We start from the raw sequence: 16,790 nt of genomic DNA on the forward strand, positions 1-16,790 counted from the left end.
ACCTTCAAAAACCTGGAGCTCGGTCTTCAGAGATAACTCTTAAATACTAGCAGAAACATGCAAAAAGAAGGATTGTATTACTATCATTTCAATATAAAAAATCATCCATTGGTTATTGTAAAATGTAAACCATTTATAACACGCTGTTTTTAATGAAATGTGAATTAAAAAAAAAAAATCAAACATGTTATCATGAAAACTGACAATCCTTTATTTTAATATCTTTGAGAGACGCCTACCTCATTTACTATCAGAATCAAGCTTCTTGGTTGAATGCAAGTAATTTCAAACCTAAATCTGTCAGTGGTATGAATAGTTTTGGTCATGTGCATGCAGACACACTGCGCTTCGCCCCAACAGGAGAAATGCAAAAGATCGTTAATGTTGAACGGTTTTCGGATGTGATTCAGTTTTATCTTGTGTCATTTTATTGCGTCATTTCTCTCACAAAATAAACTAGCTGGACATCTTTCTCAATAAAACTTCCAATGTTTTTTCCAGTGCCGTAAATAAACGACTTTGATTTTGGCTTTTACTTTGGAAGAACAGAACAGGATCTAGCTTGGCTGAGAGACTTCAACTTCCGGAAGTGGCTTTTGTTTCGCACAACCATAAATAATTTACCTTCCTGGTTAGGAGTCTTCCTCGTCAGGTAACTTCGGGACATTTAATTAATATTTGTTGACAGTGTTAACCCCGCTGAGTGTTTAATTAAGCCTGCGGCCTGCTGCCGTTGTGTTTGGGTCGCTGTATTTCTGGCAGCAAGTGCGTTGAAAAAGAATCAATTTCCTGTTCGGCTGGTGGAGCTCGGTTAGCTAACAGGTAACGTTAGCAACCAGATATTTATCAGGTTGTTAAAAACTAGATGATTTATCCACCTAACCTGCTGTCAGCATATACTAACTCTGTATATTTTTATTATAAGCTACAAATCGTTCATTATTCCCACATTTGGTGGACTTCGTTTGTATTTTAGGGTTGTTTACATTTTGTTCTCCATGTTCCGTCAGACGCTTTGTGATGTTATTCAACATCCGTCGGGAAGCCGCTTGCCTCCAGTCCTAACACTAACTTTGATGAAGGTTTAGTCCTCTTTATTAGACCTAGCATCACCTCAGAAATCATTATCATAATATAATAATATAGAACAATCCTGTCGGGTTAAGTAGCCTTTGGGAAATAGTGAACAATAATCCACACTACACTGTAAAAACAACAAAAAAGGGTATTATTGCTAAGTAAAAATATAAAGCAAAGGGGAAAATTAGAAGCCAAGTTTCTTTTCTTGCTGATTGAAATCTCCTGTGATTTGAACATTTGGTGGGTTGGATCCGGTATTGATTAAAATCCTTTTGTTAGTTGATCTAGATCAGCTTGATTTAAAGAGAGTGCTGTATGAATCTGTGGTCTGACTTGGATTAGTTATCTTAAACTGTTTAACGCGTTTGACTGAACTTGCATTTTTTCCATTATGTATGTACAATACCTGGTTAACTAATGAATCACAGAGTTTTGAAATCACAGTAAATACATATAAAAAAAACAGAAGGGAGGAGAAATGTGTATTTATTACAGCTGATTTCGTCCTTTTACAATTTGTTTTATGATGCTTGTGTGTCACGTTGAAAGGATTTTGTGTGTGCATGTAAGTTTTACTAACAATGAACTGAACAGGCTTTTCTTGACTGATATTGGTTTTCTTTAAAAACTGACCTTCCGACTCCCAATTTCTGATTTTTCTTTTTCTTCTTTGCACTATTATATGTAAGAAAATTTTAAAAAATGTGCTGCAGGTTTTAAGATGGGGATAGCAGGCTTTATATTCAGTAGAAAGTAGTGTTTACGTTAAATACAACACAATATTGTCATACAATTTAAGTCCCTGATGTTCTTTTAAAGTTTTTGCATTATGAAACAGAAAAAAAATGTCCTATGAACCGACTTTTATAGTTGACGATAATTCTCTGTCATAAAGCTCCTTAAATTAGACATTTTCACCAAGATGCAAATACTAACTTGCAAAGGTTAGGGTGCAGTTATATTTATCCTTTGGTATAAATGTAACTACGTACTTTGAACTAGTAGTATTTTTCTTTGATGTGTTAAAATAACAGGCCAGTGTAGCACATTAACCGCTGTCATTCTGGGTTTACAGGAGGAAGTTTCCTTGTCCCGACTGAAGCAGAAAACAGAACTCTGATAAGGTCATCAGGCAGTCTCCCTATGTCAGTCCGAAACGGGTCTGCCAGTGATGCAGACTGCCGGATCTCTGAGGACTGCAGCGTCCCAGATGTTGAGCTGATGGAGCTCGGGCCGCTGCTGGAGGAGGGAGGGGGGCTGCAGGGGCCATGTAAAGGCGTGCATCCAGAGGTAGGAATATTTTGGGGGTTTTTCCTTTGAGGACCAGAGAAAAGTTTACTTTCTGTGTCTCATGAACAATCGTCTGTTTGAAGGGAGCAGCAATGCTTGCTGATGAGGAAGAAGAGGATGATGAGGTGGGCGAGGTTTTGACTTTACCTCTTCAGGCTCATCATGCCATGGAGAAAATGGAGGAGTTTGTGCACAAGGTAACAAATTGATTCAAGTGGATAAATGGGATGTGTAGGTGGATTAAAGGCCAAAGGAAATGGCTGTAGAAGAATAATGTTGTTATCGATTAGGTTATTCAGATGTTTTTACCGCTCAGGGCTTTTTAGCATAAAAATTATATGTAGATATATACTGACTAATTCATATATACCTTTTTTTTTTAATCAGTAAATGTCATGTAGCCTGATATCAGTTTGCTTTAGCTTGTGAAGTTTGTGGCACATGTTGAAGTGAGCTGCTCACAATCTTAGTAAAATTAATGAATTATTGATGAGGCTTCAGACAAAAAGAAATAATACTCTTTCAAACATCGAAACATCTTTTTAGTCACAGACTAAGGTTTCCTTCATGTTTTAACATACCTGCCTTACGATGTAGTGGCACATAAAGAAATAATGCTCCATTGTTACTGCAGACTATGTTAGCTGTTAGACATTTCAACATGCATGGCAAGCTGACGATGAGTGTGACAGCCGCCCAAATTCAAAATAAGTAGTAATGTGTTTTTTGGGGCGGTTGGCTGGAATTAAGCCCCATCTTGTAAATTTGGCCTTTGTAAATCAAATTAGTTTCAGCCTGTTCCAGTTTCCCCCTCGTCGTCACTGGCCCTCCCTCTAAAGCTGCAGTCTGGGTGCCCTCAGGACGGCCTGGCCCCATTTTAAAACCGCTACATGATCCCATGTTCATTTTGGTCGGCTCACCCACTAGTTGGCTTCACGTCAATGCTTTCACATCCTGTAGTGGAATCACTTTCTAATGCCATTTTACAGTAAATTGATGGTCTGGAGTTACAGTAAATGTTGCCTGCTCTCACTCTCACATGAGATAAAGACTGCAAACTAGTTTATCTTCATTCTGTCAAACCTGCATGGCCATTGCAGCTGCTGGATCAAATTACCTCAGTTACTTGACAAGCACATAATTGTTGACCAACTTTTTGTAAACTATTTTTGGTTTCAACTGACTAAATACTGTAAGTCGTGACATTTCTTTGTCTGTTTACACGACGATGCTGATCAGAAAACATTATGAAATGGTTTGTTTTATAAGAGAGGTTGAAATATTTTTCAGAGACAGTTTAGAAAAGCTCTGTACATGTGATTTTTGTTTGTCCGTAAGTCAGGAAACTTTGCACATCTTTTGACACTGGATATGTGTGAATATAAACTGTGGAAAGAGAAACAAAAGGTAGAAAACAGCAATGTTGACGTCCTAATTTATGGCTAAAGTGGACATTGAATTAAAAGAACGTTTTGCAGGAGGAAGGAATGGAGAGGACCACTCTGATCAGGATTAATACATGCTATCTAAAAACATATTCTACGTTTTTAGAGTTTTTAACTCAGTTAAACTCTGGAACTGAATTAAAACTTCTTCTATTTCAGAAAATGTTTGTAAAAATCCACAGAGCTTTAATAATTAAAATTTGCAGGATGTATTTTGAGGAACAATAAAAACACAGCAGCTAAAACTAATCATCAACTTAAATCTTTGAACGTAAATACAGTAAAACATCCCAACTTTACTAGTTAAAAGGATGTGATGAGAATGTTGCTCTCTCTCTCTTTCTCTATTGAGATGCTGAAAGCTGAAATCTTTTTTTTTTTTTTTTTAATAAAGATTTGAACAATTTTTGCTGGATTCAACATGTTGAAAGACTGTAAAACATTGTGACATTCATAAAAATAAACATCTGGTCCAGGTTTCTGGTTTGGAAAAGATTAGGGGGAAAAATAAACTGACCCAGAAAAACGGCCAGATTCCTGCAGAGGAAGCCTGTCTTCACATGTGGTCTAGTCCTTTATGCTCAGGTAAACATTCTTGCTGCGCTTCAGGTGTGGGAAGGTCGCTGGAGGGTCATTCCTTTTCATGTCTTGCCCGACTGGCTGAAGGACAACGATTACCTGCTGCATGGACATCGACCTCCGATGCCTTCGTTCAGGGCCTGTTTCGGAAGTATCTTCAGAATTCACACTGAGACGGGAAACATCTGGACTCATCTGTTAGGTGAGCATGAAAACTCCTACACAGTTTCTCATGTTTTTGATGCTGAACTTTATGAAGATCCTAAAGATTTCTTTCCTTCCTCAGGGTGGATCTTATTCGTTTGTCTGGGCACTTTAACCATGTTGCGCCCCAACATGTATTTTATGGCACCTCTGCAGGAGAAGGTTGTGTTTGGGATGTTCTTCCTGGGAGCAGTCCTGTGCCTCAGCTTCTCCTGGCTTTTTCATACTGTCTACTGCCACTCGGAAAAAGTCTCTCGCACATTCTCCAAGTAAGGATGTAGAACAAACTAACACAAAGGCCAGAAAATAATAAATAAAATTGCACACAGATAGACTGTTTAAATGCATTGCTCTGTAATTTACTTTGTAGCATCAAGAATACATTTTTATAAGATAAAAGATGGAAAACTATACACATTATAATTATGCATGACTTTGTGTTGGTCAAACAATCCCAATAAGGTTATATGAAAAAATTTGAAATTTTCTTTGACTTCTCTGTACTTGTTGGGGGGAGAAAAGAAAAGCTACATTTTGCATTAAATTTACATCAGATTACGTAAATGGGACATTTTTATGTATAAGATCATTTGAAAAACGCCGGCAGGTTAAGAAGGTTTACCTTAATAAAACTCTGTCCTCTAATAGAAACATGGCTGCATCGCTTAAGTTTTCTAACGGTGCATCTCAAACATCCAAAACGTTCCTGCAAATTCACTGCATCACATCTGGAGAAAGCCAAACACAGCGTATCAGAACAAATACCTCACACCAACTGTGATGCACAGCGGTGCTTAAATGTGAGGCCATCTGTCTGCATGCTCCAGCTAGACCCAAAGTGGGTCACGCAACAAGACGCTGATCACGAGCAGAGTACCAAGTCTGAAACCAAATAAAATGACTGAAAAGCTGCGGCGGAACCTTGACAGAGTTTGGCGTAAGTGAATATCTGCAAACCACAGCGAAGATGTTTGATTTGTTAACATAAAAATGGCAGCATCTCACATTTACAGTCGATCTGCTCTTTTTAGTGAATTATTAAGTGTGGATTACAGCAAATCTCCTGCAGACCAGCTGTTCAAAACTGCCCCTCCTTGTTCTTCTTTTCTGCCTGCTTTGTGTTGGTTAGAAAAATCTAAGTTGCACATGCTTGGTCCAGACAGAGTTATCCGTTTTGTTTGATAAACTGAGATGTGAGAAAGTGTTTAGAGTCTTGTTTGGAGACGTTGCGATCATCACTGTCTCACCTTCTCTCCCCAGGCTCGACTACTCGGGCATCGCCCTCCTGATCATGGGCTCCTTCGTGCCCTGGTTGTACTACTCCTTCTATTGTTCCCCTCAGCCTCGACTTATCTACCTCACCATCGTTTGTGTTCTTGGCATCGCTGCCATCATAGTGGCCCAGTGGGACAGATTCGCTACCCCTCGTCACAGGCCAACAAGAGCAGGTGAGGATAATGTCTTTTTCAACACGCTGTTGTGTCTTGAGGCTTTTTGCTTGGGCTTCCTTCTAGTTTTATTGCACACATGCTTTTATTTTGACTTCATTTTTTCACAAGTGGAATTTTGTGCTTGCAAAGGTTGCAGAGGGAATAATAGGAAACGTTGTCAAAGATGGCTGATTCTTTTTTTCTTTAATGTCTGAAATTATTTAGCACATGTTGCTTTGTTTTGCTCAGGGGTGTTCATGGGTCTTGGACTTAGTGGCATTGTCCCCACCATGCACTTCACCATCGAGGAAGGATTCGTAAAGGCCACCACAGTCGGACAGATGGGTTGGTTTTATCTGATGGGCGCCATGTACATCACTGGTGCCGGTCTGTATGCGGCCAGAATCCCAGAACGTTTTTTCCCCGGAAAGTGTGACATCTGGGTAAGTGTCAAATTGTAGACATTTGTCAAATGTTCACATAGGAACATGTGCTGCTGATACAGAGCTAGGGTTTAAGCAAAGTTATCCAGGTAACATTTAAAGAAAGCACTTAGTTTTTACCTGAATGAATTTGCTTTCTTGGTTTATATTTGTAGTTTCAATTATACTTTGCTGAATAAAAAGTAGGTCAAATGCTACTTTTTATTTGATCTCATTGTGTGTATGTGTAGTTTTAATATTGAAAAAGACAGGTAATCATTAAAAATTACACAGAAAAGTGGAGATGCACTGAGATTTTCTGATGATTCCCAGCATTTCTAACCAATTTTTTTTTCTCACGTCTTTCTTTTTTTAGTTTCATTCTCATCAGATTTTTCATGTCCTGGTCGTGGCGGCAGCGTTTATTCATTTCTACGGCGTCTCCAACCTGCAGGAGTTTCGCTACGGCCTCGAAGGAGGATGCACAGATGACTCTCTACTCTGAAAGGCCCAACTGTGACTTACTTTTCTTTACAGCTACACCCACACAAACACACACCCATACACGCAAAATGCTGCTGGACATCAGTATAGTCTCTTCTTGCTCCTTCTGTACTTCTGGGTTGCTTACTTTGGGTTTTAGTGGTCTTTCTGCTTTGGCTTTTTTGCTCCAGTAAAGTAGCACTTACTAGCCAACGTACTATGGAGGGATCAGACATTACTTATTACTATGATAACTGTCAGATAAGTGTTACAGATAGTGTTTTCAACTAGGATTAAAGTGGGATTTTAACCAAATCTGATAACCTCTTCATAGGTTCTCTCTGTTACCCTGAACCTTTTCATGGTCTGTTACAGTTGCACAAAAGGGTTCAGAGAGTAATATTATTTATGCTAAAGGAGAAGGCCTGGACTTCAAGTCATCTCCCCTCATATGCAGGTTAGGATGGTTGGAGGGTTTACAGCGGCGTGGAGGCTGGAGAGAACAGACACGACTGCGTAAGGAGTGGGAAACTGTCTGAATGTCACCGGATGTTTGTTTTCAATACTGATATTGATTACCTATGTTTGGCTTCTCAGCAATAAAGGAAAAGCAAAACAGTGACATTTCTAAAACCCCATTCAGTAGAAAACTCCAGTGTTTTTATAATGTTTTAAGGCGAATTTGAAACAGCTCTCCAGGCACTCCAGATGAGAAGAGTCTCTAATGTCCGAGCAGAATAATTTAACGTGTACAACCTTTATTGAGGAATCAGGTGAATTCATAGTTTCTGATAACATCTTTGGATGTTTTGCCTCCTTTTGGCAAACAACCAAAATGGATTACTTTCAAACCGTTCAATGCAACAGAGAAGCTAATTGTAATTGTTTGTAGCTGCTGTGCAAAAATAAACCTAAATCAGGTTACATTGGGACAAAGTCTTCATCCCATCGCAGATCAATTAGGAATAACGCTTCAATTATAAACTCTTAGTTGGTAGTTCTTGAGCTGCGACCAATGTACGGATCTGAATCGGCGATCAAACTCCATCTTAGTCAACTGGAGGTTTTTCTTTACTGCTTGATTTCAGATGTAAAGAGGTGTAAACATTTAGCGCACCTTACGTACGTTAGAGGATTAAATTCAAGACTGTAAATCATTAAATGAGGTTTAAAAATGTGTTCTGGATGATTGGTAGAAACTTTTGAGTATTCCTGTGCCTTACGCCAACGGAAATGTTTTTAAATAAAACGGCCTATCTTAACGGTCAACGGATCATCCAGGATTTAGGGTTTTTTTTTTTTCTTTCTCCTTTTCCTCACCATGTATACAATCAAATCATTATTAAAGTTGCAATTCCATTGATAGGTTGTACACAATGCTGTTAAAGACTCTTTTTTCTAGATGATCTTATTCAAGCTTTATTACAAAGACTAAACATGAGTATCCCTGACTTTGTGTAATGTTCTGTGTAGAAGGTGATAAAAATCATACATTTCTTTGAAATGTAAATCTAAATATTTATTAATGGTAATATTGGAAAATTATTGTAATAAATTCTTTTCCATATGTAAGAGGATGTCGTTTTATTTTCCCACTGTACATTTTAAAACACACAAGTAGCCAGTAACACCTGCATACAAAAGTATTTGTAATTCTTTACTAACTCCTCACATTAAAGTGGATATTTTGAGTGGATATTTTTTGCTTGTACCATCAGGAGAAACCATTTTCTATAAATTCTCAGTGTAAGTCCAGACTTCTGTAACATTGTACCTCTGTCTGCATGTCTGTTGGGTTTTTCCCCTGCTTGAAGTTGTACCTCTGTCTGAGTCTTAGGTCTTTTGAAGCCTCTAGCAGGTTTTCATCCCTACTCTCCGGTATTTAGCGCCATCAATCTTTCCATCAACTTTTTTGTGCCTCAGGGAAAAAAAACAAAAAAAACATCTCTACAACATGATTCAGATGCCACTTTGGACATTTTTTGCTATCTGTTACATCTTGCTCACTGTCTGTGTTGATAAATATGGGCCCAGCATTGGGGCCACTTACATACTAATGTATGTAAGGGGGTTATAAACTCCTGTTTATACCCTAGGAAAATAGGAGTTTAGATTACATAGCTGCCAAGAAACTGATCAACTCAACGTGTATTAAAAATACATTTGAACAACTGTGCCACCTGTAATTTTTGATAGAAATTATATATTTTTTAATAAGCAGAGATGGCAGGCAAAGAACACCACACAATATAATTTTCTTTCTTTTTAGCATTTTTACTGTGTTATACACTTTGAAAACATGGAATTTCTTAGTGGTTCACAGGTTTGAATGTGGGAAAAGAAATTAAAATAGTGGAAACAATAAAACATTTAGAGCTAAGCAGTGTTTTTCTCTGCTTTACCTTTTTTTTTATTTTATTTTAAAAATCTCAAAATAAACATATCCTTAACAGGCAGGATATGTCATTTTCATTTGAATGTATTCTACTAAATAAAGCTAAACCAACAACAAATCAGACTAACTAAATAAATTTGAAATGCATACTTTATTTCATTAAATTTTATTTTGTAACACGTTATTAACATATTAAGGACATAAAGATGTGAAACAATTCTTCCCAAAAACAAAGGCAAACATGGTTAAAAATGACAACACGTGTTATCATTTGGGTTTCAAAATCACTAAAACGAATGTTATTTACTTAGTTTAATAAATAACTTAATAACCATTATTTTTTAAATGGTTATTAACTTCTGGGTGTTAAAAGTTTCGTAAAAAAAACAAAAAAACATAACGTAAAATGTGGAATAAATTCAGGAAATTTGAGAATGAAATCTGTTCTTTTTTTTTAATCCAAGATGTAATTAACCTCACTAACATTAGAAAGACGGTTCATATAAATAACTTAAAATTAATAAGTTATTTATAGGAGAAAATTCAGATTAATTTCACAATAAATAACAAAACAAAAAAAACACTGTTTCCCTTTTTGTTCTTCCGGGCCTGAAATCAGGAATATTAGTATTTTATTTCACAAATATAATTACTTTATTTGAACACATTAAGATTAAAAGAAACGCTTTCAACCAACCCTTTGTTGAAAGTTGTTTGCCAACCGCCGTAAAAAAGAAGAAGAACCCTTTGTTGATGTGGTCAACATATCAATGGATGCGGTACCTTCTCGCTGGTGGTTGTCTCGCTTCGGACGCATTTAAGGGTTGCACCGTAACATCAGCTAGCATTCCAATGGCTAATTTGACTGTCTTAGCCGATTGTTTTTCTGAATAGTTACTGTCTCAACGTCATAACTCAGGTACGTCTCAAATTGTTCGATGTAAATACGCATGAATGATGTTCAAAGCGTGCCGCTGGGTCATTTCTTCATTTGGTGTAATGCAGTGTTTTTTTATACATATTTTAGCGTTAATTTGAGAGGCGGCTCATCCTGATTTCCTCATTTATTTGAGATTATAGTTTTGCAGCCTGACAAATGTTTATAAAACACTGAGCGTTTTTACTTATACTTCCGCTCTCCACAGCCCTAGTTCCGGGGTCCAATCGCCCTGTGAGCTCAGGGTTTGTTCCGATTAAATGTTAGGGCTCTAATGAATCAACCGTATAATGCTGAGACATCAATGGTCATTTGTGTTTCCCAACCCTGGTCCTCAAGGCTCACTGTCCTACATGTTTTAGATGTTTCCCTGCTTTAATATGCCTGATTTAACAAACGCCGGTTAATCAGTCATCAATTGAAATCAGCTGGACTGAAGCAAGAAAATACCTTAAAACATGCAGGGCAGTGAGCCTTGAGGACCAGGGTTGGGAAACACTGAATGTGATTCCCCGATTGAAGAGCCGCTGTAGTAAACATCCTGACTGCTCATTAGGATTCAACATGGACAAAGAAGGCACTGAGCGATCCGACCTGGTGTCTGAGGACGGGAAGAACATCAAATCTGTCCTGTGTCAGCGGTGCGGGTCCAAGGTGTTGTGTCCTGGGATGGCTGTGTTTGCTGAAATCGAGGTGTGTTTCCCGATGCAAAAAATTAACTAATGTAAAAAAAAAAAAAATTTAAAAACCGGATGCCATACTAGGGACTTTTCAGAAACCAGCAGCCACAGTGCAAAGTTTTTCTTTCCATATTCCAAGCTGTAATGTGGACAAGTAGGGGGGATAAGTGTGTGTGATGCCTTAAAAACATCTCCAGCAGGTTTACAGCATCTAATTTCATAGAAACACATATACAATTTCACATAATAGAAGCAACACAATAGTGAAGCCCTTTGACCTTCATCTACATATTCTGAAAGTAAACTGAATCCTAATAGGGTTGGGGAAAAGTGTACATTTACCTTTGTAGTGCTTAGAATAATCCTGGAACCAAATAAAAATAGAGGTACCATTCCCTCTTCACTGTCAGAAGTTAAATTAGACCAAACTTCTCTTTTCAAATGTGTTATTTGACCTCTGATAGGTCTCCAAAGTCATAGCGTTATTATTTAAAGAGATGGTAGTCATTCTGTATGTGAACATTTGATTTTAAAGACAATACAAAACAAATCTTGCATATTATTTTTCCCATTTGCTTTTAGCAAATATAAATAATTTTTGTTTAAGTGAATTAAAACTTCTTTTTTTTAATTGGAGCCTCTCATTAGTAATAGGTCTGGAGAATTTAAAGTTATTCAGAGTGGAAATGTTAAATGTCACTTCAGTGTGAGAGATCTACTGAGGTGTGGAGTTGGACCTTTGTAGAGAAGGATCAAGACTTTTACCAGTTTCTGAAGCAAGAGCAATCTTTGTGCAACCCATAGCAGGAAGAACAACACAAAGTGTCGTCCAGCTTTATCCCGTTCTGATTAGATATAAATAAATACTCCACAAACCTTGTTGTGCTCTTAAGCCATTTTTTTCTTGTCACCTGTTTTCTCTCCTTCTCACATCAGCTGTTCCTGCCCTCCATGCGGAAAAAGAGCAGCCTCAGCAACACCGAGGGCTCAGTCGACGGTGACACTCTAACGGCTCACTGGTTGGTGGACGACATGTTCAGCTTTGAGAACGTGGGCTTCACAAAAGACGTGGGAAAGATCAAGTATCTGATCTGTGCAGATTGTGAGATCGGACCAATCGGATGGCACTGTTTGGATGACAAGAAAAAATTTTACATCGCTTTGGACAGAGTGAATCATGAATAATGTTGGTGCAGATGTGAGCCTAATGGACTTCAGGAAGGTTTTGGCCTGCTTTGCATTCTTTTATGGATTTTCCCCCCCCATAAATTGACCCTGAATCAATCCATCATTGACACGTGTAAAGAAACGGCTATGTGTAAACGGTTTGTAATAAGAAGATTGTGCCACATTCATTCTTAACATTCTCATAAGAATCACCAATATTATAATAAAAGTATTGAAAGTTGATTCTGATTTTCTTTCATGCACCTTATAATAAGAAGTTGCAGTGTATTCTGCAGACTGTTTTCTAAAAAATATTTTCATTCTTCAAACTCTCTATTTTCTTTATTTTTTCTAGTACTTGAAAACCACCTTTAAAATCCTTAGTTTTTCAGACAATAGCGGATCACACAAATTACTAACATTTTTTTGTACTGTTGTAACCATTAAAAAATCTCTTCAGTTCAACCTTATAAGTGGAGACACATTGTTGATGTTACAATTATAAAATAACTTGCAATTAAGTATTGGCAAAGATCAATGTAATTTTCACAGGAGGTGGAGCGTTGTTGTTGGCAGCTGCTGAAAGTAACTAAAAAAGTTACTTTTAATGAAACTTGGTTACTTTCCAAATCATGTAGTCAGTAATCTAAGTTACTTTTTCAAGGAGTTTTCAGTAATCTGAATAAAGCTACTTTTTCAAAGTAACTATGCCATCACCGATGGGCACTTTCCACTATTTGCTACAGTACCTTTCTACTCTGCTCATGTTCTTCCATTACATGCTGTATCCTTCATTACATTAGAAGTATTTTCTTGGTGTCTTTGTTGTGACCTCTTTGTATTTATGACGCTGCATTGATTATACAGGCACTGCTAAAAAAAAAAAAAGATATTATCCTTGAAAAGTTTATGACTGCTTTTTATGACAAACGGTTGGATAAAATTTGATTTATAGCATGCAACACACTCTAACAAAGATCTTATTAAGTATTAAGTATTAAATGAGGCCAGTGGAAATCATGTGAACTACTAGTATATACAGTAGCTATTTAAGAGTGGAGTTCAATCCAAACACAGCATTCATCTGTTCTTCAGCTTAACCAATCTGGTTAATCTCTTAGCATATCTTCGGTGGATTTCCTTTAAAAACCCCAGCGTGCCATTTCAGGATGCTGTTCCGCTCTACGACACTAGATGTCCTAATTTCACGGCTTGACAAGCTTCCTGACTGCAGCATCATGTGGTCTATTGTTAGTTTTAGTAATCAGAGGTGCGTCACACATTAACTGACTTCTTAACCTCAAAACAGCGGTTCACAACTTGGTGTAACAAACACCACTGATGTAGTAACGTTTCCAAGTATCAACAGAGCTTGAGTCAAACTGCTGCAGTTCATTTGCACCAAAAATGAAGACAAAGGTGAAGAACATGATCTAAAGACCAGAAAACAACAACTATTATTATTGTGGTTAAAACAGATGCAATAAAATCGTTGTGTTTTTTGTGTCATTTATTTTTTAATTGTTGGAGGTGAGAGGTAACCAACCTTCTGCCCTGCTGCCAGAGGGTTGGTTGTCCAGTGTGTCTCTGTGTCGTCCTGTGATGGACTGGTGATCTGTCCAGGGTGTTCCCTGCTTATTGCCAGAGTGACAGCTGGAGACTGGCATTGGTGACCCTGAAAGGATAAGTTGGTGTAGGTGATGAGTGGATATTTTGATTTTAATGCATAAACTTAGAAATGTAGATTAAACAACTGTAGCACTATGAAAAACACAAAGTGAAAAAAAAAGTAGTTTGGTTAGCGATTACGTTAATTAGGAGGATGTTAAGTTAATGATGACGTGGATGATGGATCGACATGTTTGCATCCCCCGTATTGGTTTACTGCGAGTTCAGCCCGCGCTGTGTCCAAACGGAGAACGCGTTGGACTTTTTCTGGGAGACATGATCCTTCGCCGTGGCGCAGTGAATCCTGGGTCGTGTTCATCCGAGGTGCTTTCTGATAACAGTGCATTCTGGGAACGCTGGCTGGGACTGATTCTGACGTTAGAGCTGTTCAAGGTTGATGACAAAGAGCAGATGTGGGAGGTGTGTGTGTTTTCTGGAGTGTATCTGGGAAGGAGACCCGTTCATGGTTCCTTCTACAGTTCGACTCTTGGATCTTCCCAGATGGCATGCAGTGCTGTCATATTTGGTATGGGGCTAGCTGAAGGAAAGTGCTGCTTTGTACAGTTATTTCTGAGTCAATAAATATTTCCCAGAACTTTCTCACATCAGCCTTTGAACGCAACTAAACCCCCTTATACACAACATTTCTAATCTGTCTCTCTGGAGTAGACCTTGAGCACACTGCTGTGAATCTGTGATATCTATATTTTACAACAGTCTCTCTCTGAAAAGGAAACAAATGGCTTTAAAAAAATAGTCAAATCTATTTTTCCTATGGGCTAGAGCTGGGCATATCAATCTAAATACTAATAATATTGATATCAAGGTAAGTATTTGTATCAGATCAATACTTTTGTTCATAGATTCTCTTCAATATGTCTTGGACATTACTCAGATTTCCACACAAAGGTCATGCCCGAGCGTATGCAGGAAATAAAACACCAAATATCAAGAACTTGCATTTTTAATTTGAGAGCAGGATTTCATACTTTTGTAATGTTTGCATTCAAAACATGCAAATGTTATAAAATCTGTTTAAGTTCCTCATATGCACAGTTTTATTATTTATTCATGCATCTGATGTGAAATCTTTCTGAAACTCAAATGTATATGCTCATGCAAAGATTAAAGAAAATATAGTACTCCAATTTAATAATATATAGAGATTAGTTATTCTAATACACAATTGTGTATAGCAGAAGTTAGTAAGGGGATTATGTTAGTTTTTTTATACAGCTACATTATTTTCTATTGTAGTTAATACAAACACATCATAAAATGTATAATCAACTAACTGGAGTCAAATGCCCAAATTATTTAATAATGATTTTTGTAAAGTATCAATATTATTAATGATGCTAGCCCAGTATTTATTTAGTATTCGATTGATAACATAATTCCCAGCGTCGCACACCTCTGCTAATTCTTGTCTGATGTAAACATGGCAAAGACACTTGCAGCGTACGACTGAGAGACGAAAACTGATAATGCAAAGATGGATGACAGAGAAATTTTAAATGTAAGAGAATCAAAGTTAAATTAAAACAACTGTGCAAATGTTTTAACAATACACAACAGGAAATAATAGGAAAATATGAATCCATTGTTGTTGTTTTTTAAAATAATGGCAGAAAACATGTTTTAAAACACTTTTTGTGAAAAGGAGCTCTACATTTACACATGCTCCATTGGTTTTTGCTATGACAGCCAAGGCCACCTGCAAATTATAGCTACTTTCAAAAATCCACAACCAGGAAGTTCAAGTGAAACGGAGAACAGGGACATTCAAATTAGCCTTTTCTGAAAGTGTGAAGCAAAAGCGACTCTGGACTGTTTTTAGCAGCAGTCTTAGCAGATCAAGTTTCTGAAGATCTATTCAAAAATGTAGTTAGTCTTTCTCTTTTAAAGTTTATGGTGGTAAAAAGTTGCATTTCAAATGAGGCCAAAAGACAGAGAAGTGGTGACTTGCAACAGCACATCAGGCCAGTTCTAAGGTTCTTAAAATGACTCAGAGAATAGATTTTAAAATACTATTGTTTGTTTATAAATCACTCAATGGCTTAGCACCAAAATACATTAAAGATCTTTTGTCGAGTCAAACTTCCACACCACTCAGGTCTTCTGGTTCAAGTCGATGCATCCCCAGAACCAAACATGAAACAGCAGCATTCAGTTTTTATGCTCCTCTAATCTGAAAGAAGTAATTTTAGTGTGTAGCACACATTTTCTTTACATTCCTACATTACATCAGAGCGGTATACTCTTGTGTTTATGTGATATAAGTATAAACGTGCCATACATCTGATAAATCTCGGTGCACTAAATCTAACAGAGTTAGTCCAAATCTAAAAATTACAGTATTTCGATTTATTTTTAGTAGTTGTTGGTATCTTTGGGAACAAATGTTTACTATAAAAATATAAACAATTGGTCCCTGGACATATGACTGCTCCCTGCCAATGAATGGGCTTCTTCGGACCATTTAAAAACATAGTCCCGGTCAGCGCGGAGTGATCTGGTAGGTGTGTTCGAATAGCGAACACAGAGAACAGTCTGATAAACCTATTCATTCAGCGCCACCGGGCGGCCTGTGGAGCAGTCAGCTCATCTCGTCGGTTTATTTGTGAAGCTACTGAATGCTGTGCACCGCCGTGCCAGACAAATGAACGAATCAAACACGCCCATAATTTTTTGACATGAACACGGAACCGATAAGGAATTAAACCTCGTTATCAATGTCTTAGTAGTCAAAACAGTTTCCCCTACTGTTCTCGTTTTTAACGGTTTCAAGTCAGATTGGGGTTATCTCTGTGTGGTTACTCAGCCATTTATCTTTCTGTGATATAAACTGGTTGCATTGAAAATAAACTACAAAAATAGTCAATTAAAATAAAAGATAAACGCACAAACAGTCTGTTTAGCCGATAAAAAGCCGTGATGTATGCTCTTTCGTGAGATACGTCCGTACTCTGGGGGTGTCTACCTCTCGCAGCGGAAGCGCACTGCTCAC

The 16,790-nt window shown here is 37.5% G+C and overlaps 2 protein-coding genes across 3 annotated transcripts; both read left to right on the forward strand.

Annotated features, from left to right (window-relative positions):
* The first annotated feature begins 574 nt into the window (after positions 1-574).
* On the forward strand, positions 575-8,505 carry adipor1 (adiponectin receptor 1). 2 transcript variants are annotated; one of them, XM_005804257.3, is made up of 8 exons: positions 575-652; positions 2,156-2,370; positions 2,454-2,567; positions 4,425-4,596; positions 4,681-4,867; positions 5,859-6,046; positions 6,278-6,471; positions 6,827-8,505. In XM_005804257.3, exons 2-8 carry the CDS (start codon positions 2,224-2,226, stop codon positions 6,953-6,955), a joined length of 1,131 nt encoding a protein of 376 aa, XP_005804314.1. In that variant the 5' UTR covers positions 575-652; positions 2,156-2,223; the 3' UTR covers positions 6,956-8,505. The 2 variants fall into 2 exon arrangements, with proteins under 2 accessions (XP_005804314.1, XP_023180622.1); XM_023324854.1 differs by lacking the exon at positions 575-652 and adding an exon at positions 694-822.
* A 1,624-nt stretch (positions 8,506-10,129) lies between these two features.
* On the forward strand, positions 10,130-12,355 carry rabif (RAB interacting factor). The gene is made up of 3 exons (XM_005804259.3): positions 10,130-10,247; positions 10,822-10,958; positions 11,882-12,355. The coding sequence occupies exons 2-3, from the start codon at positions 10,830-10,832 to the stop codon at positions 12,128-12,130; spliced, it is 378 nt and encodes a 125-aa protein (XP_005804316.1). The 5' UTR covers positions 10,130-10,247; positions 10,822-10,829; the 3' UTR covers positions 12,131-12,355.
* Positions 12,356-16,790: the final 4,435 nt, after the last annotated feature.

This window comes from Xiphophorus maculatus, chromosome 20 (assembly GCF_002775205.1).
Source record: "Xiphophorus maculatus strain JP 163 A chromosome 20, X_maculatus-5.0-male, whole genome shotgun sequence".
Taxonomy (NCBI): domain Eukaryota; kingdom Metazoa; phylum Chordata; class Actinopteri; order Cyprinodontiformes; family Poeciliidae; genus Xiphophorus; species Xiphophorus maculatus.

Bases quoted from the DNA above. Each gene is read 5' to 3' on its own strand.
- adipor1 (XM_005804257.3), top strand. From the start codon at position 2,224: ATGTCAGTCCGAAACGGGTCTGCCAGTGATGCAGACTGCCGGATCTCT. The intron at 2,371-2,453 runs GTAGGAATATTT...GTCTGTTTGAAG, and splicing joins GTAAAGGCGTGCATCCAGAG to GGAGCAGCAATGCTTGCTGA. The intron at 6,472-6,826 runs GTAAGTGTCAAA...TTCTTTTTTTAG, and splicing joins CCGGAAAGTGTGACATCTGG to TTTCATTCTCATCAGATTTT.
- rabif (XM_005804259.3), top strand. From the start codon at position 10,830: ATGGACAAAGAAGGCACTGAGCGATCCGACCTGGTGTCTGAGGACGGG. The intron at 10,959-11,881 runs GTGTGTTTCCCG...TTCTCACATCAG, and splicing joins CTGTGTTTGCTGAAATCGAG to CTGTTCCTGCCCTCCATGCG.